The sequence below is a fragment of the Falco biarmicus genome, chromosome 3, assembly GCF_023638135.1.
Source record: "Falco biarmicus isolate bFalBia1 chromosome 3, bFalBia1.pri, whole genome shotgun sequence".
In the NCBI taxonomy this organism is placed as follows: domain Eukaryota; kingdom Metazoa; phylum Chordata; class Aves; order Falconiformes; family Falconidae; genus Falco; species Falco biarmicus.
The window spans coordinates 106,882,326-106,902,931 of NC_079290.1; the positions used below are offsets into that span (position 1 = coordinate 106,882,326).

General features: G+C 42.6%; 1 protein-coding gene across 1 annotated transcript; it reads left to right on the forward strand.

The window, feature by feature from the left end:
- Nucleotides 1–2,762: 2,762 nt before the first annotated feature.
- TTC34 (tetratricopeptide repeat domain 34) lies at nt 2,763–20,399 on the forward strand. The gene is made up of 7 exons (XM_056331530.1): nt 2,763–4,341; nt 5,856–6,079; nt 8,282–8,474; nt 13,022–13,188; nt 14,081–14,352; nt 14,619–14,826; nt 19,881–20,399. The coding sequence occupies exons 1-7, from the start codon at nt 2,763–2,765 to the stop codon at nt 20,397–20,399; spliced, it is 3,162 nt and encodes a 1,053-aa protein (XP_056187505.1).
- Nucleotides 20,400–20,606: the final 207 nt, after the last annotated feature.

Below are 20,606 nucleotides of genomic sequence, written 5' to 3' on the forward strand. Positions count from 1 at the left end.
TCCACCCTCAGTCGTAGCTACACCTAGCATTTAAAAGCCCCGCGGGCAGGGGGTGGGGGCTGGACACTTGTTACATGAACTGCAGGCACTGAGAGCTTTCAAAAGAATTAGGTCCAAGATTTCCCAGCCATGCCTCTTTGAAAAGGGTTATTACAGACGTCAGTGCATCTCCTGCTTTGCAAAGCCCTCTACTTGTTGCAATGTGTTTACTTCCCTCCCCACCCACCTCCCTTTAAAAATTTATCAGTAATCAGAGACATCATGAGGAGCTATTGTAGTATACTTAATATTTAATGAGTGTGTAGCATACTTAATATTAAATGTTACACACCTCCACACTTCCCACACACACCCCTTGAGTTTTTATGATCCTAGAAACAGGACTTGCCGTATCTACCCCACAGGACACACAGCAAATAGGCTGGTGGCTTGAGAAAAGTATTAGGAGCCTCCAAGTTACACTGCTGACTCCGCCACTTGTAACAATAGGGTTTCGCACTGGGCTGTAGTCATATACCTCAAGTATCATACCAGGCCACAGTCTTTTCCATCAGAAAAATATTTTAATTTTCCATCAGCATTGATTAGACACTGTTCCTCTTATTCCTTTAAGACCAAAGTTATTACTTTGTATATGTATATGTATAATATATATAATATATATTATATATATACATGTGTGTATATATAAAATGTACATAAATATACATTAATATAAGCTTAAGTTTGATTTACAACTTAAAATTGGCTATATTCATACCACCTGCTATAAAACCCTAAACCAACAAAATAATTTCTTCACATTGCTCCTGCCTTTCTGGCCAACCATACAGGTTGTAACAACATCTTCTAAACCATCCATTTACAGCAGTGAGCACACCGGATTCTTAACTAAACCAGGACTCTTTATGCTAGAAATGATGAATAGAGGATACTGGCATCCTCCATGTTCTTTGTATCTACAAGGCAAAATGTAGCTGGAAGCAACTTTCACACCACTCAGTCATGCAGCAAAGTCAAATGATGGGTAATGATTTTTGCAGCCTGGACCACAATCCGTTGAAGGCACCAGTCTCGGTTTTATTCCCACAAGCCGCGTGAACCTCAGCGGAGGGGCAAAGAGGTACACACGTTTGATCAACCCGGCTCCTTTTAATGTGATTTCTATTTCAGAACTGTTTCTTTTTATCCCCTCCAGTCTTTCTTGGTAATATCACCTGTGGCCTAATGTGACAGCAATGCTAAATTATATCTTGATGGCTAATTAGGGTAATTAAAGTGAAAGTAATCAAATCAAAGTAATGGGCAAACTCTTAATGTCAAAAAATCACTATTCATCACAGGGTTTTTTTTCTCTTGTGAATGTCAAAGAATATGGATAAGGAAAAAGCCCGACTTCAGAAGTGACCGTGGCTTAAAGGAACATCATCCCTCTGAACACTCCGACAAACATCACTGTTTACAGCTAAAACCAGGTTTTATTATTAAAAAAACAAGGTTAAACAAGTAGGCTGCACCAAAGACAGTTTGTTGTTGCTTTGGCTGACTAACTCGCTTTACCTTAGTCCCACCAAGGGGTCAAGGGACCTGGCTGACTTTTCCTGAGGTAACAGTCTCTTCCCCGGCCCTCGCCCTCGCCGCCAGCGCCGTTCCCTCACGACCACCGCGAGCTGGGAAGCGCCAAGCCAGCCCAGCGCAGCGCGGCCCGCCAGCGCGACGCGAGGGGCTGCAGCGGGGCCGGGGCCTGCGGCCGGCAGCGGCCACCCCGGGGCCCAGAGGCGCGCTACGGGCGGCCGCAGGCCCGGCCGCCTCACTGTGCCGCCCCCGGCACGGCTCCCCGCCGCCTCACAGGGCCGCCCCCGGCACGGCTCCTCACAGGGCTGCCCCCCGGCCCGGCCGCCTCACCGGGCCGCCCCCGGCCCGGTTCCTCACCAGGCCGCCCCCGGCACGGCTCCCCGCCGCCGCCAGGGCCGCCCGCCCGGCCCCGCAGCCGGGGCAGTGTTTGCGGTCTCCAAGCAACAGGGCTCCCGGCTCCGGCCCCGCGCTGACGTCCCGCCGGCTGCCCGGCCGCGCCTCACCTCGCCTCAGCGCGCCCCGCCGCAGGAGCCCGGCGGGAACGGGCCGCGCGGGGCCCATCGCGGACGCCCGCGCTCAGGTATTTGCGCTCCCCAGGTTCCCTCACGGCCAGGGCCGGGCCCCGAGGCCGGCGGCGCAGCTCGGGGCCTTCCACTGGACCGCGCCGTTCCCGCCGCCCCCGGCAGGCAGGTGCCACTTTTCCGCCTCTCCAGGGCAAATGGGGGAAGGCGAGTGGTGGGCAAAGCGTCGAGGTGCTGCTGTGTCTCCTCATTGCCAGCCACCAGCACTGACATACTGTCCTGCGGATTAAAAATCCTTCAAATTATCAAATGGACATCTCGGCCAGGGAGGACGAAGCCCAGTAGGCCCCCCAGCCTGGCCAGGCAGTAGGGCAGGGAGCACTGCAAGGTTGTGTGGCAGTGGCCTGGCTCCGTGCCTTATGGGCTGAGAACCTCTGCAGTGTTTCTTCTCTTGGCTTTGCTTCCCAGTAAACCCAGTCAGTCAGTGACAAAACCCTGGCTTTTAACAGCATCTGGGCTTGCTTATGTCTGTCAGTTGGAAAGCTACCCCTCCACCAAGCAAAAAATTGTGTGTTCCACAGCCCCTCATGTTGCTGATTTTCTGTTTTACAGGTACTAGCCACGTTACGTGTGTGACACCGCTTGGTGAAGATACCAGCAGTAAAAATGTCACCTCAGGAGCTTGCTGCACTGGTCTGCAAAGAAGGGGACCACCATCTCGCCCAGCAGGAATTACCAACAGCCACTGCTTTCTACATGGCTGCCTTCAGCTGCAGTGCCCACACAGCAGTACAGAAAGTGAAGTCCTTAGACAAAGGGCTCTGGGAGAATGTGATAGCCACTCTGGAGATGTGGTGCAAAGGCAAGAATCAGATTCCCAAGATCCAGAGCAAGAACCTGGCCGTTGTTTCCCTCAGTGTGGGAATAGCTGCCATCTTTCTCTCTACTCTGAGTCCCAACAATGTGGTATCCTCGGTATATAAACTGGAGACCCTGCTTAGGCAAGGATGCCCAGAGGAGGTGCTGTGTAAATGCAATAGCCTGCTGAAGGCTAACCCAAAGTATTCAATGGAACTGCTGCTGCTGAGGGCATTGGCATGGGTGCTGTCAGGGACACAAGTTAGGAAGGCAGTTGCAGACTATATCCAAGCCTTTGTGAGACATCAGGCTGAGGCAGTGGCCTATGTGTGTACCAGGCAAAGGGAACACCTGCCACAGGTCATCCAGGCCTTCTCTAATTATCTCTCGACATATCAGAAAGAAAGCCCAGACTGCAGTTCCTTAGACCAGTGGCTGGGCAACTGCTACTACTTCCTGTCTGCTGTGGCACCAGATGATCTCTGGGTTTGCAGGGTGCATGCAGCTTATCTCTTTAAGAAAAGCCAATTTGAGGAGTGTGTGGCAGTTTGTAGCAAGGCCCTCAAGGGCTTCTCAGCTGATAATAATCTCAGAAATGAGAAAGCTTCAGGTCTGCTCTTAGAACGGGCTGCTGCATATTACTTCTTGGGTGGACGGATGGAGGAAATGACGCAGGATTTAGCAGAAGCCTTTGCAGCCACCCCTGCCCAGGCAATGAAACACTTTGAAGAGCTTTTCTTACCACATGACACTGAGAGGATAGAAGAGCAGGCTAGAACTGTCCTGGAGGTGAAGTTTGCAGCATACAGGGAAGCTGTGCGTACTCGGACCGAACTGAGAGGCAGTCATGGTACTGAACTGCTGCCTTCTGTCATCCAGACAGTCCAATTCCTTCTTCAGATCTCCCCACGGTCGAAACGTGAGCTCAGTGTTCGACTAGCAGACTGCCATCTCCTGCATGGACACATCAGAACTGCCCTGGATATCTGTGAACACCTCTTGGCAGCAGAGCAGAAAACTTACTATAATACTCTCTTAGCATTGCGAGGGTTCTGCTCCCTCCATGCTCATGACCATCTGCAAGCCCTGCAGGACTTCCAAAAGGTCATTGAGCATGATTCTCCACATCCTAACAGCTGTATTAAAGCCTTATGTGGGCGAGGACTTATCCGGATTTCTGGTGGCAGCCATTACTTGACAGCCCTGGATTATATCACAGCTTGCCAGTTAAAGCTGGAAGAAACCATCTTCACAATCAAGGCCTATGTGCCGTGGAACCAAAGAGGGCTGCTTCTAAAAGTTCTCCAAGAAGAAGGACAGAAGATGCTCCAGAAGAAGAGGTACCCAGGAGGCAGTTCTGCCTGTGGGCAGACAAATAAACAGGGCTGTGTGGATTCCTAACAAAAAGAGAGCAGCTTGAGTAGTAGAGTGATTACTTGCTTCAGATATATAAGAATAGAATATAGATCCGTTTAAAGTTCCTAATTAACATAATGGGTTGAAATAAAACTGCAGTGTGATTATTCCAGCAAAATGCTGTTCACTGGTATGTCACAATACAATAGGCTCCACATAGGCAAATCAGCTCAATCCTTCTATGGAAGTTAATCCATTATAAACCAATTGGCCTAAGCTAGGAGCGTGCACAACGCTAAAGGGAACATGACAGAGATTTCTCCTCTAAAGGAGTAGATACATCCATAATGGAACAGATTTGTTGGTGCTAGCTGGCACCTTGCAGCTCTGAACTGAAGGGTTTGTTGGGCCGTGAAGTACTAAGCCCCTAGAAAGTGTTCTTCCAAGACAGAGCTGAAGTGCTGCTGTCCATGTATTTGGTGCTGGCAATCCAAATTCTTTTTTCTGTGCTAACTGTATTAATGTCATATTTAAGGTGGCGAGATCTGAGACAGGAATGCCAAGCTATTCCAGCTAAATCCATTAAAAACTGAGTTTGAAGGTAGAACTAGGTTTAACAGAGGGACTCTGAGGTTTAATACTTAAACTCATCTTTCTAAAGATCAGAAATAATTGCTTATCAGAATAGTATCTTTATTAGGTTTTTGATTTCTTCCAACACAAAACAAGCTAGTATTTAAATCTAAAAGTTTCAGTGGTTCATTTTCAAAGTTTTTTCCAATACCACCCCAAGAAAAGTCTTCCATTTTCTCCAAAACTGAAGTTTTATATTACTTTCTCAGATTTCCCTTATGTGAAATACTAATATTTCAGGAGAAAAATTGAAAATTGAAGTGGGAAATAGCATGTGAAAGTTCATCTCAGGTGGCTGCTCTTTACGACTGATACCCACATTTATTTAGTCTCTTAATAATTGTTGTGCTATTATGGCCTTTTTCTGCAGTTGCATGATGCGCATTCCATATCCAGTACTTGGGGTCTGCACTCCGGTATCACTGAAGGACGGGACTAACTCATTCAGTGTTGCGCTGGCAGATCAGGACACAAACACAAGCCCCCTTAGACACAGGTCACTGTTTCTGGAACAAGAAGCTACCTATTAACACAGTTCTTCTGAGTCTGTACAAATTTTAACACACAGCTCTTCGTTAGAAATGGTGATTCATTTATTTTTTCACTGTTACTTTTTCCTTTTCTGATTGTGGTATGAACTGCAGGCACAGGTATGAATCATTACTTGTTAACCTTTCTTTAGAGCCTTAACTCCTTAAGAACATGTTGTTATAAAGAGGGATCATGACTATGGAATCAAGCAGCAGACATATCTATGCTGCTGGGTATAGTAAAATGTATTATCCATTTTGATACTGGACTGATAACCTGCTTTTAGCTTTCAGGTGAGACAAAGGTTGTGTTACTCTCATTAGCATTTTTTCCTTGAAGGTGGTCTTCCCCTTTTTTCTTCATTTTTTTTCTCCTCCAGAGATGCCCCTGGGGTTTACCAGCTAGCTTCTCTCTTGGTGGAGCTGGATGCTTCTGATGAAGCATCACGGATCCTTTGCGCTGATTCCCTGTACCAGATGGGCTGTGTAGAAGAAGCTCACAAGCTGCTCTTACTAGCACTCTCCAGAAATCCACAAAGGTCTCCCATCCTGGCTAGACTTGCGCTTCTGCAATTGAAGAAGGGTTTCATGTATGATGGCAACCAGGTAAGGAGCACCTGGCTGGCCAAAATGGGACAGTGATCAGTGATGGTATGGTGCAGAGGGTTGACAACCCTTTTGGCTGATACAGAAGATGCACAGTAGAACTTAAGAGGGACCACTTTAGAGACACAGGCTAGCCAGAGGGTGTACCAAGGGCTTTCAGTTTCCCAACACAGTGCTCTGCTTGTCTTCTGCTCCTCAGTGTTAGTGTGACAACTGTAAGGCTCCGGGTACAAGCTGCACTGTGAGGCCACCTCATTACATGGTGCAAAGGTGGAACCCTCCCCCGTCACACAACCTGTGATGGGTTTTCCAGTGGGGCTGCACCAACCCCAACCTATGCTTCAAGGCATTTCTCAAGAATGTTGGTAAACTGGACAAAGGTCTTTAAAAAAGACAGGAAATGCTAAGAAAATTTGGTGGCTTTCATAAAAAAATTAACCTCCCTGCTTGCAAGGTAATTTTAAAATTCAAACAAAAAATTGAATTTCAAATTCAGAGCACTGCAAAGTTTGATCGTCAAAGGGAACAGCCCTTTGACCTGACTTGATACTGCTTTTCCCCAGACTGCAATGAAATTACATTGTCATGCTCAGTGGTTTGTATGCTTTTCCATTTCACAAATAAACAGTTTGCTGTTAGAAGCTCCATGAATAGCAACAGTGAGTACTGTTGACACAGCAAAACTTGGAGCCTACATGAGGTTTAGGTAGTTCAACTGCTAACAGAACTTTTAAGATCCATAAGTAGGACTTTCTGTCTGTAGCACAGGCCACAGGACTCCTAGCTAAATACATCCCATTAATCACATGCTATTTAATGGCACTTTTAATCAGAGGCTTTAACTAGGCAGAGCATGACTGAGCATCCCGCCCCTGGTGACAATATTGATGGGACTGGTAATTTTCCCCTAGAGAAAAGAAGGCAGAACTACTACCTAACTGATTATCCTAATGAAGCATTGTAGAGGGGGGCGGGGAAAAAAACAAACCCAGAAGCTCAAATATCAGTCTGCAGTTTGCTTTCTTTAGTGGCTAATGACTTGTGCTTGAAACCATGAAAAGGGATTCCAACATGTTGATTCTCCTACCGAGGATTACGAAGCTGAATTACCAGGTTTTGCCGTCAGAGGGAACTATTGCATTTTTTAAATTCCCGTATAAATTGTTAGCCGTAAAGAGAAAGGTTTTATTGTCGCCACTTCACTACTCCCTATGAAGAATAAAAGTGTTGTATAATTTGCGGCTTTTGGGAAGGCTATTAATGAATGACATGACTTTATTACAATCCATATGTTGCCCTGGAAGTCGAATTCCTATCTGTAACTTCTGCTACAAGTTCTAGTTGGAACATACATGTCACCAAAAATTTCTCTTTGAAATGTTTTTGTCCCACCTGCCTGTCAGCACCCAGATATTTGTATCTATTAGTAAAAACAGAGAAAGTAATAAGTTCAATGGATATGTCTGGTACAAGATAACTTTGTTCTTGTCCTGGCTTCTCTGGCTCAGATTTAAATATTGAGTACTTGCTAAGCACATCTGCTTTGCTGGAGGAAACACCTTTTGATTCTTTTCCTTAGGAAATGTAGTAAAAAAGTGCTTGGTGATTTTCATTCTAGTGAATAGAGGCAAAGATACCGTATGTCAGGCAAGATTCTTATCCAGGAGGACAGTAGTTCGTGACTTCTATTTTTCCCAGATTCCCAATAGCAATACTAAAGGAAGGACACAGCACTTCACTGATTTTCCATTAATTCACTGGTTTCAGTTTTACAGTCAAAAGAGGTCACTGGAATGCTTCTGTTCCACAGAAACTTTCTTTATTTGGGGCAATCATCCTGTGGTTCAGCTGTGTTTATAAAAACAGTTAACTGCCAGTCTGAAATAGATGTACCCAAAGTAAGCAAGGCAGCATTATATATTTCTCCAGAATTGTTACCACAGCTGCAGTGGTGGTGAGAAAAGATAAGAATTAATGTTTTCTCCAACATGTATTTACACTGGGGCCAACTGAGGAGTTAAGTAAAATAGATTTGTGGTCCTTGGCTGGACCATGGCTGACTTAAGCCCTAGTGAAAAGTGGGGAAGCACTGGGTAAAAGCATACTTGTCTCACCAGACAGTAGTATTTCCAGCTTTAGCATGACTTCATTTATCTTTTCATGGTGATCTTTTCTCCTGCCTGTTTCTCTCACATTGTTAAGCTGCTAAAGAAAGTGATCAGAATTGGAGATACCTCCTGCCTCCTGCCCATCATGGACATTTTCAAAGATGAAGACCGGAAGCTGATGCAAACTCACTGCCATTTCAGAGCGCTGACCATCTTGAAGAACAAACAGGAGGATGCTGACATCAAAGAAGCCATTGCCTACCTTTCCTTTGCCATCATCGCTTCAGGTATGGTTATCAAGATGCTGATAAGAGATTTACTTCTGTGAGAAATCAGATCAGTGGGTAGGCAAGTCTCATCTGTCATTTCCCCAACAAGAAGACTGAAACAGTAGACTTCCAAAAACAGGTGAAGAGCAGGAAAAAAGTTGTTTAAAGTAGCAACACATCTGGACCATGAAAAAGTGCACTTAAACAGTGACTGCGGTTCTTACTGTCCCATAAGTAGCTTGTGAAGTCCTTGAAATGGGTTGCAAGTGTTCAGTTTAGTTCAGTTCTACAGGGACATCAGCTTTTAAATTGCACTGTTCATGTGCTAAAAGTTAAGTTCAGGCATAAACCACCCTAACTGGGTCATATCAACACAAAGAACCCCAAATTCCTTCATTATTTGGAAAAGACCTTTACCATTCTGAACCCATCTATTTCCAGCTGGTGGTTTGAAATTTCTGATCTAATCATTTCCCCATTTTTTCTGCTCCAGAAATACAATGTGCAGAGTGTACAGGAAACACAACGTATGTCTTCCTTACACTTTAGCCTTTTGTTGTGGTAGACCTGCTACTGAACATCAGGATGCAATTAGTGTTTAGTTGCTGTAGGTTGCTTCTGAGTAATTGGTCTGGAGAAACTGATTTGTAACCATGCTTATTTTCGTACATATGATCACAGATTTTCTCACAATTATAGCCGTGCTGTTGAACAAACCACATGTTTTAATGTTAGCAGTGCTACCTTCTCAGAGCCATTAGATTATTTTCTTTTTTGTGCCATGCTTTCCATCTTTACTGTGGTTTAAAAAAAGACCCTTTTAATATAAGCAGTGTAATTCTGTTCTTGCATTGGTAAAGGAAAAGCAGAATGGCAGGGGGATTCTTCTGTACTTAATGTAGGGAGGCTGTTATATTGCAGCAACAGATACATGCTCAAAATGTATCTGACAAGGAAAAGTCTCAAGGAAATCTTACAGAATTATCTGTCCTTCTATAAAACTTGATTTTTCAGTAACTGGTGACTGAGGTAAGCCTGGAGTCTGGTAATGTTGAGGGAAGCCAGGGCTTTTTGATCCTGTTGTCCAGCTGCTAGTTTACACAACTATATTTTTGGTAATGTTTCCCCAGAAAATTAAACTTGATCAGATGAATGAGAGAGATGAGAGCTGCTATGAAAATACAATATAATTGTTTCTTAAAGAGATCAAAGCCAAACTTGTGATAAATGAGAGGGAATCTGGTCCCTGTGAGCAGTTAGTGCTTGAATGAGAGGACACTTCACAGAATCATCGAGATGAAGGAAATCCCCCTTTCAGGAGAAAAAAACAGCATTCACCCTATTTGTTTTGCATAACTTTTAGAGGAGATGCTAGCTGATACATAATTTGGAAAAGCTACTGAAACTGAGACAGCTTCAGCCTGTTTTAGACAAGCAGTGCAGAAGTAGAAGGCTCCCCTATTTCAGCCTTGGTTTGTTACATTAGTTAATCCCCTGAAAACCTTCGCACCAATGATATTTACTTGGTACCTGTTTCATCAGAATGAACACATTGTAAATACAGTCATTGCAGCAAACAACCTGCCTTCTTGTTCCAACACACCAAAGAATGTGTAGTTCCAGTGCAAAAGAGTGAAAGCATCCACTTACATGCATCATTATCCTAGCTTTTCCTGAGGAGAGAGATCAGGCTAACGTGGAAGTGCTTCTGGCATGTTCCAAGTAAAACCATGTTTGTATGGAAATCTGCCTTTCACTCTGAGCAAATGTTATGACAGCATCATTGAGAAGAAGAGAGATCGGTTTATGAAAATGGAAAAAAACCCTGTTAATTGCTTTGAGATGGTTCCATTTCACAGCCCGTGCATTCCAGCTTATCAACTCCCCACCTGCTAGAACAGATGCTTGTTAAGAAATAGATATTGTCTTCATAGGAGCCAATTGGTAGAGCTTCAGAGCGATAACAACCTTTGGTACAGAAGTTCTGGAGCATATCAGGAGGCAGAAAAAGCCTCATTACTGTAAAAGAATTGCTTGGAGCCTGTCTGCTGGCTCATCTCTGCAGGCAGCTGTGCAAGACCCTGTGTTTGCTGACCTCCTTATGAAAAAATATTTACAGTGGCACCGATGATTTATCATCCCATATTGGGATGCCACAGTTACTGATTGCAAGCCTGAGCGTGTTAAGATCCTTATTGAAACTGACTTGAAAGGAAGAGGCATGTGGATGGCAGAAAGATACATGCTCTGCAACTAGTGAATGGATGGACCGTGATTTTCATTGTCACTATATGTGTTTATTTGGGCGGCACTTATGTGAAAGCAGAGAAAAAAGAACCTTAGTATCACAAATCTCAGTGCATATTAAGAGTGGCAGTAAATTAGTCAGTCCCTTCTGGATTACTGTTACCACTATATTAAAACAGCCAAATGGCCTTGTACCTCCATCCTCACGTATCTTCCTCTTAGACGTTTCTTCTCTCATTTCTGCTGCTCCTATTCCATTGTACTAAAATCTCCAAAGGTTCCTCCTAATGGACTGGATCCTAACGCAGCTCAGATCACATCATTGGTAGGTTGCCTCCATTTGTTGCATGTTAATGACGTCTTTGGAGAAAGGTGTGGTAAAGGGACAGGTATGGTGATATGAAGACATTCCTGTTTACAATAGCCTCGACCTCCTTTTTCTGCTTTTCAGAGCAGCATCACAGTGCTGTCTTTTGGATTTCCCCATGAAAATGCGTGGAAGACCTTAGGACAGAATAACTGCAAATAAGGGCAAAGCTTTCTAGACCTCAAAAATTTATAGAATTAGCTTCATGACAACTGGCAAACATGGAATTTCTCTATACTGTCAGCTGGCTGAATCTAGGTATCCCAGAGAAGGTAGGGGGAAAAAATTGCCTGCATGGGAAGGTTGAGTGCTTAGTAATTGCAGACCACTCCTTTTGCTTCCTTTGGCTGTTCCTGAGGAGACACACTTTTGCTGAGACCTTGAGGCAATCAGAAAAGCAGTCATGGATATTTGAGGAAAGACTGTTGATCGACATGTATATTTGTTTTTGGAAACCAGGAAGCTTTTGAACTAGTTGAGCAATGTGATTTTATGATTTTAATTCTGTTACCTTTTCCACTCATTCAATTTTTTATTACAATGTTCTTTTGGCATGTTTAACCAGACTGAAGAGTCTTTGAAGTGGGACCTGTGTTTTTGGCATGCCTGGCACAGTATGGTTCCTGTTCCTGTCTGGAAAGTTAGAGTTGAGTCACAGTAGGACTGTTACAGTTATAAATCAAATTGCAGCCATGCAACTATGCTCAGCAAAGTGCCCTTTCTTTCTGTATATCTAAAGCTATTAGAATTATTTTTTTTCTTCCCGTAAATATAAATATACATACACCTTTTTAGCTATTTCCAGAACTGGTTCTTCTGCTTATAACATGCAGAATCTTTCTTTTTTGAAAAAGTCATCTTAGTAGCAAAATACATGCCCTGAAAAGGGATTTTTGCACATACTGCAGCCCAGACTTCTTTATTGGTCCAGGCTTGCCTGTCCTTTGATGGCCTACAGAGCAAGTAGAAAGATACAATGATTTCTGCTGTCAGCTATCCATAAGTGAGAAACATGGCTACTTTTATGTCACAGAGTGGAAGACCAGGTTCACATTCACATTTGTGGATAGGCTTGCTGGTTGTGTAGGAAAGCTTTTGGTATTAGACTAGCATAACACCCAAACTGCTCTGTCTCTATGTCCCATTAATGTTTCGCTGGCTTGCATCAAATATATAGACATTATCCCAACCAGCCATGAAAGATGCGTTTCCCAAGTTCAATGATGACATACGAAGAAACTGAGTGCTTTTTCTGACGTTAGATAGGAATTTTGAAGCAAAGCTAAACAATGAACTCCGGTCCTGAGCAGCAACACTGAATCACAACTCATCATTTCCCTGCAGAATGACATTGACATGTGCATCACAAGACCTAGAACATCACAATAGCCTTGTCTTTGTAATACATACCAGAAAACACTTTCAAGACTTCACCAGTGAAAATTCATTCTTTGAACAGAATTCTGCTAGCCTCAGCAGGACACTTAACTGATTCAGTGCTGTGTTTTGAAAACAGTGACAGATTCTTTTTTTTTTCCTTTCAAATCAGACCTGATAGCACACAATAGGAATTCCACTAGCAACAAAAATAAAGGAAGCTATGACTTAAGTACTGTCACTGTACTTCATCAGGTATGCTCAGGCAGCACTCTCCTATTCTTCTTCCAGTCACAACTGTGGATTGCAGTTCCTTATCATAACGCATTTACCTCTGTCCAGCACACCCCTCTTATTCCACCCTTGCCACAGCTCTGAATAAAGTGGTACGTACTTTTCATTCCTGCAGTCACTGTAACGCAACATGTAGGTCTACTGCATCATTTTCCCTTAGCTGCTTTGAAGCCCCTTGGTGGGGCTTAGTGGTTTGCACATACTGGGATTTACTGTACCTGCTTTAGAGCAGTAGACTTGAGACCTTTCAGCTAACAATGGCTGCATTTCTCTCCACCAGGTGGTTATGCTGAAGATTGCCTTCTCATCAGAGCTCAGTGTTATGGGCGCCTTGGTCAGAAGAAAACCGCTATTTTTGATTTTAATGCCATCCTAAAGGAGGACCCTAGGAATGTGCAAGCATTGAGTGGACGAGGACTCATTTACCTTGCTCTGAAGCAGCAGAAGGTATCACTGTATTGATTTGCTGATGATTTTTCTGACGGTATTAATCAATATTAGTGTAAGATACCACAGGTTTTGTCATGGATTCACTTAAAAGTTTTTCACAGAATTTGGGCAGTGAAAGGCTCTTGTTTTGGCTTGGTGTATAAGTAGTCGGCTTGATGTTACATGTTTGCTTTCCCAAGGCTAGAGAGAGAAAGTCTAAACCTTAATCACAGATCTTCTTCACTGTTGCTACCATGCATTGATTTGCAGTGCTGCAAACTCCCCTGCATTTGATCTCACATTTCCATGACAAGATTTTGTGTTAGATGAAATGTGGCAACAACAAGAGGAAAAAGAAAGAACAGTTTCAAGGTTTAGCGAGTCCCTCTCCATCATCTGTGAAAAGCTCATGTATGCAATTAGTGTTAGGGGGGACTTTTGAGATTGCAGTATATCATTGCCTGGAAGTCATGTCAGATGTTCACATGGTTTATATGCTTCTAATATGGGCAATAGCCTTACACTTTCCCTGCACATCATAGCAATCCTGCAGTGCATTTGAAATGGTGCATCCCTAATTGGGTGTGTGGTTTTGTGCTGGTTTGTCCTGACTGAGCCAAATCCTGCTTGCACTTACTTATTCACAGCATCTCTTTCTTGTTGCTGTAAGAATCTTGTTCAGTGATAATCTGGAGAGTTCAAAACAGTTTGCAAATAGTCATTCAAGCCTGTCTTTATGCTCTTATATCAGCTTTGCAACAGAAAAAGATGCAGCACAAGGACAGGAAAGAGCTTCCAAAGGTGTGCATGTGATCTGTGGGAAAGCAGAGAACTGAAGGCACCTGGAAGAACAAATTATCAATACATAATTACTACTACCATTTCATCATTTGGTCTTGTTTTTACATAGGAAGCAGTGCAAGATTTGATCTCAGCACTGAAGGTGGAGGCAGGAGTAGTGGTCCCAGCGATCCTGTCTTTAAAGCATGAAGCCCAAGGACTGATCACTCAATGGCTCCTTCAGCATGGCAGGACTGCATTAACTGAGGTCGTTGCTACTAAAGACCTTTCAAAAGAAGAAACCCTCAAGGATCTTCTCATGATTGCAAAAGCACTAGTCCAGATTTGCAAGGATGCGCAATATCACATCTTCTACACAGATGTTTTGGTTGCAAGTGGTAAGTTCCCATTCGTTTACATAGCTGATCAGACTAAGTGAATGAGCAGTAAATTAAAAGAAAGTGAATGTTAAATGGCAAGCATATTGTTGTGTTTTACTTCTCAAGACAAGCTTGCAAATGTTTTGGGAAAGGGTATGAACTAATTAATACCCTTAGATTTGGGCTATGGACAGGCTACCTAAATCCTGCTTTGGTAAGTTTTCTTAACGTCTCTTTCTCTACATGGAATGGGTTATATAGCTTATATTGGTGTTAACCAACAGGAAGGTATGAAGAGGCCCTTGATCACCTTCATGAAGCATTTGGCCACTCTCCTGATGACTTTGCTAATGCAAGACTAGCTGTGCTGCAGCTGAAGAAGAGGAGTGTGGCAGCAGCAGCTCACTTATTCAGCATCCTAGCTGAGAAAGATGAAAGGGAGTTGGAGTTTCTGCTGAACTTCGTAGACACTAAGCAACAGCAGAATCTCTCTCAGGTACAATCCTTTTTTTAATGCCGCATCCATTAATTCAGTGGGGAAAGAAATGGGAAACAAAATTAGGTTGCAGAGATTTTTTCTGCCTTGTCTTGAACAGCAATGTGCAGGAAGACCATTTATCAGATGAACAAGGAACAAATTAGCTTCTTCCTCCAGCCTTCCCTTCAGCCAGATTAGGGATCGAATCCAAACTTCTTTCATTGCAATGACCTTGCTTCAGTCTCTAATAATTCATCATTACCGCTTCTTACCACTTGAGGGAATTTTTTTGTTGGTCTCCCTAGCATGAGACCTGTTTAATGCCAATACTAAAATGAGGGGATGTGAGGGTCAGCAGCTAGAGATTTAATAAGATCAATGCTAGTATCACACTCTGTATGAGTTACATGGTGCTCTTGGGGGGGGGGGGAGGAATTAATGATTTGTTCGTTTTCTTGATGAAACGACACTGAAGGTTCTGATTCAGTCACATTAAATGCTTCAATCCTTTTTGTGTAACATTCAGGAATTTAAATATATTGATATTTTTATAAAATTACTAGCCTTTGAGGTTGGTATTGGTTTTCTTAGCTAAAACTGACACAGAAATAGCACGTTGCTCTAGTCTACCCAAGTACATATTTTTCAGTATTTTTTTAGAGTTTCTCCCCCAGGTACATGCAGCTCTGAGAAAGCATCTCCAATAGTAAGACAGGACAAGGTCAGATTGATGGTGAGGAGTTTTAACATTCACTCAAGCATCTGCAATTCTGATTACCCAGAAGCTCTGTGTTCTGAGAATCAGTTTGCTTCCTTTTATTCAATTTGTAGATTGTGTGCGCCCTGGTGAGAAGCTATATTGTTATGCTTTCTCCCAGGTTATAAAGCAAACAACATGCTGATGTACTTAATGCATCTTGAGAGGAGTACTTTGTATGTATTTTAGCAAAACAGCAGGAGGATATAAGTAAACAAGTATTAATTTACCAGTCCCTAGATATACCCCATTACAGAGAAAAGAGCCCCTTTCTTCTGAATAATGTAGAAAGTTCTGTCTTATGGGGAAGAGTTTGAAGATACTAGAGCCAATTTGCAGTCTTTCACCATATAAAGTTGACAAAAGTACAATCAAGTATGTGTCTATGGGGGGCTTAAGGAAGTGTCTATAAATGAAGATGTTTTACAGCTGAATTTCCCTTGCTGCCACATTACTTGTTCTGTGTGGAAGTCTCACAGCTAAGTCCATCCATGCTGCTTTGTGTCAATAAGAAAAACCAAACTTAATTCTTGTACAGTTTAAACTGCACTGTATTACGAAATTGCTGGTGCCACAGATTAGTGAAACCTTTAAAATGGGAGAGGCACTTCATGTCTGTGTTTTGGCAGCTGTGGAACAGGGTCTGGAATAAAACCCCTTACTGGTGGCTTGTTTATCATGAAAGATTTCTCTGCCACTTGGGAGAATAGGGGTGGCTGGACTGATTTCAAGACTGGAACTCAATACCAGTGCTGGAAGTAAAAGAGAGAAAAATTACAATTTTTTAAAATCATTAATCTATGGCTTTTTGTTCAACTGAGTAAACATTTGGACTCAAGCACCTGGGAGTCTTTGTATTTTCTAATCTTCAAAGATTACTGAGTGTGATTACTTTTTTTACTGATTAGCCCAGAATCACGAAACTTTTTATATGTATTTTGTGACAAGGGGATAAGTGAGGAAGGAATTGGTTAATTCACCTGCCTGGTGTCCCAAAGGATTTTCCAGTAGCACTTCCTTTTGCCTGCAAGGTTATTCCAGGTTGTGTGTGAAAGGAAGATCTCAGCTTACAGGCAAAATTAGTGCCAACCCCCCAAGTGATGGCCTTACTTTGTCATGGCTCCTAACTACGCTCGAGGTAGTACTCTTTCTGTTACCTCTATTTCACAAATGAGATGACTGAAGCAGAGAAGAGTTTAGTGGTTTATGCTCAGCCCTTAGTCTCAGCAGTCCACGCCACATTGTTTTAGAGCGTTTGGAGATTACAAGCATTATAGAAATGTGTCATCATTATCCTGGAGTCTGGTCTGAAAAGCTAAAAATAATTCTGCATAAGCTGAATAGGAAAGGGTGGAGGAAGGAGAGCTCCTTGATGTACTGCTTTTTTTCATGAAAAACAAAGCAATAAAATTCTTCCATTATTTATAGTCTAAGGGATCCCATGCTAAGAAATTTGTAAACAACTGGGAGAGCCCCAGGGGAATAGGAATCTGAAAGATTTATTAAACTGCAAAAGGTCAGAGGAAGGGAGTTTGCTTGCCGCTAGTGCAGCTTCAACCCTTCAGTTTCCTATGTCAAAGGTTAAATGCATGACTGATTGCTAGCTCCTTGTCCAGCTCTTCACAGCTGCACTTTCTGTTGGCTCTTGAAATGCCATAGGATATCCAGAGCTGACTCCTACAAAAATGGTCTCAAAAGCTATATGGTCTGTGTCAGAATTAGGCCCTCAGCCCAAGGTAGAAGAGCAAATGGGGACTGCAGGTAAAGAAGGAAAGGCTTCCTCCAAACTGCTCTGAAAACATCCAACCTTCTTCCAAAGATCAGCGCTTACCAGTCCATCTCCTAGTATTTTCTGCTCAGAGACTAACCCTTGACCATAATTCCACGTCCATTAAACTCCTCACTCATTTTCTTTCTAAGGAATTGAACCTTGGTCAATGTCAACATAAGATCAGTCACTAGGGACTGGAACCAAAAATGCAACAACAATACATATATTTTCAGTCCTTTATCACACAGTGAGGTAACTAGACGGTAGAAAGGGACGCAGAGACCTAATTCAGGAAGCAGTCCAATCACCAGTTACTTTTGGCCTGCCAAGCCCTTTCCAAGTGGCATCAGAATTATTTCAGTCTGGAAGCCATAATCAAATCTTTAGTGGTAGGTTTGAAGGTGGACTACATAGCCTGCTCTTGGCCTTCCAAAGGCACCTGTAATCAGGCTGATGGCAAGAGTGCTTCTCAAAAGCTACGTGCAGAGAGCAGCTGAACTCAGTTGTGCAATATCCTTCTGGCTTTCTACGCACTTCCTGTATCTTCTTTCCCTAAGTCTTCTTTTCATATTTATCTTGGATCAGAAGATGGTGTGCAAGTAAGCTGCTAATTAATCCATCTGTGTTACACACCAAGAATGGGTCCCAGCTCAGTTCCTTTAAGTCAGGCAGAGCCAAAAGAGAATCCAGCTGCCTAACACCCATGTTTACTCCATCAGTGAAGATAAGAGAGAATCATTTATTCGCAATGCACCTTTTTCCTCCACGTGTGGCAGGAAATGCAGAATCTTGCGGCTTGCTTACTTCAGGGACTGTCAGTGAAATGTGAAGAAGTCAAAGCAGTGGCTCAGCTAATAAGTGGCAATATTGTCTGTGGTGCAGAAAACCAAAATGATCCTGGTTAGCACACTAGTAGGTTCAGCATTAGATTAGTCATTCAGCAGAACAACAAAACTTACAGTTTTCTTCTGCCATTGAGACAACAAATGCACTTTAAAGGCTGAAAATTACAATTCAACTATACGAACGCAAGGTATTTTGAAGGACCACACTGTGCTCTTTAGAACAATGTGATCTAGAACTTTAGAATTTCGGGGGGGAACAACTTCTTTTGTCAGGATGTGCCTTACATGCAGATGCAATTCTGGCTTGATGCTCTGCTAAAATCATGCCACTGAGAAAACACTTGCATTAACTAGTTGACTTAAGAACACTTGAAAGGACAAACTAAATTTGCTACTTTTAAAATGTATACAAAACAATAATCTGAGATGGTTTTGGACAAGCTGCCTTACAATTTATGGCCAGAATTATTAAAGTCAGCAATTGACACCATTTGGGGAGAGGTCCTATCTCTATTTCTATGTAAGGAAGCTGAGAGCCTCTAATGAATACAACTGCATAAAGGATTTTACATTCCTTTACAACAAAATAACTGGGATAGAATTCTTTATAAACTGCTAGGAATGGCTAAACTATTTCATGCCACTGGTCTCAGATGAGGTGCTTGGACTTGGCCTGCAATATTGGTCCATTTCTGTTAAACAGCAAACAATTCTAATCCAAGTCACCAAAATAAAAGACCAAGACACACAAAGAGACAGGGAGACCTCAGCTGGCTGTCAGATGTGGCTACTGAGACAGCGGCTGGGCTAACTGAATTTTGGGGAGCCACAAGCATCCAAAGGCAACGTGTGATATCCCATGGAATGAGACAGATGAAAACATTTACCTTGTGTTTGGAGTCACAGCTTGTTTGGCTCAGCGTTCTGTAAGAGCTAAGCTGTTGGTGGCAGCCTTGTTTATAACTTAAATATTCACTCTGCTGCAGCATGTTAAAAGCTTTGTTTATTACCAATAAAGGGAAATAATGAGAAATCCATTTGAGGCAAATAGTTCTAATGGAGTTTTCTTTCTTGACCTTGATGAACCTAAACGCTATGTAGCTCTTTCTGCCTTCTCTATTTTCTTATTGTTTTTCCCTTCAGATAAGGGCAGATAGTCCACTGGCACTTGAGACTGATTTTTCCTGTAGCTTAGATAAACTTCAGTACAGACGAACCTTCATTATTAGCACATGCAAATATTTTTGGGACAGGACATGGGGCTAACTATCTATTGACCAGGAAATACAATTTCCATATACTCTCCTGTTGGAGTAGACCATGGCAGAAATTTAGTTTCATGAAGAGAACACTGCCTACTATTAGAGTTTGGTCCATTCAGTTTTCAGTTCACATATCATTTTTAAGGAATGTAAACTTTAGAAGAAATGAGAGACTTTTAGCAAAATATACAGAAACAAAGAAGAGTGGTTCAGAAATTCTTGAGATAAGAGCAAATGCCTAGTGATTCAAGATTTTTGTATCTGCATGCACAAAATATGCCAATTATATGTTTTCCAACCAGATGCAATTTCAACAGCTGAAAAAGTATTCAAAATTTCTTATGTCTCTATCTACCTGTGGCTGGTCCAGACTAGATACTTTACTCCTTTTGTTTTGTGTTTTGTTTTTTTTCCACACACACACTTTCTGTCCACAGGTAGCAGCCCACGAAGGAAATGTGCTGATTAAAGAATATTGCTATGAGAAGGCTCTTGGTTATTATACCCTGGCTGTCATGACAAGCAAGGATAATCCAAGGTACCTCCGGCAGAGGGCTGCCTGCCTTACACACCTGAAAAAATACGACAAAGCTTTAAAAGATATAGAGAAAGTCATCCAGAAGCATGGCTGTAACAGTCTTAAAACACGTGTTGAGGACCACTGCTCAAAAGGACACCTGCTATTGTCAATGGCTGAGGAAGAAGCAGCAGTTAAGCAGTATATTGAGGCACTGCAGTTAGATGAATCTATGGCATTGTGCAGCATCACGAATGGCCCTGGCAGTGAAATTGTAACGAAAACATTTCATAAGATTGCACAATGTAATTTTGAAATGCAGCATTATGAAGAGGCCTGGAAAATCACAGACTACGGTCTTAAAATTGATAAAAATACTGAACTTAAAAAGCTGAAAACAAGACTTAAGCGAGAGGCATCAAGCTGTAGCATACATTAATCTGTTTCGGAATTTTCCAGTGTCTGCTTTCTAGTTTGTGAGGCTGCAAGAATAACAGAAAGATTAGAAGCTCATGATAAATATGCAGCAGACATGGCACTGAACAAGATCAGAAGTAGAAAGTTTCAGGTAGTGAAACAAAACTGACCAAGAGAGCTGTGAGAAAGGTAAATGGCAGTACTCTGTATTCTTTAAAAGTATTGTGGA

Excerpts from the sequence above, each read along its gene's own strand:
- TTC34 (XM_056331530.1), top strand. The coding sequence starts at position 2,763 with ATGTCACCTCAGGAGCTTGCTGCACTGGTCTGCAAAGAAGGGGACCAC. Across the intron at positions 8,475-13,021 it reads CTTTGCCATCATCGCTTCAG|GTGGTTATGCTGAAGATTGC; the intron begins GTATGGTTATCA and ends TCTCTCCACCAG. Across the intron at positions 14,353-14,618 it reads GTTTTGGTTGCAAGTGGTAA|GTATGAAGAGGCCCTTGATC; the intron begins GTTCCCATTCGT and ends ACCAACAGGAAG.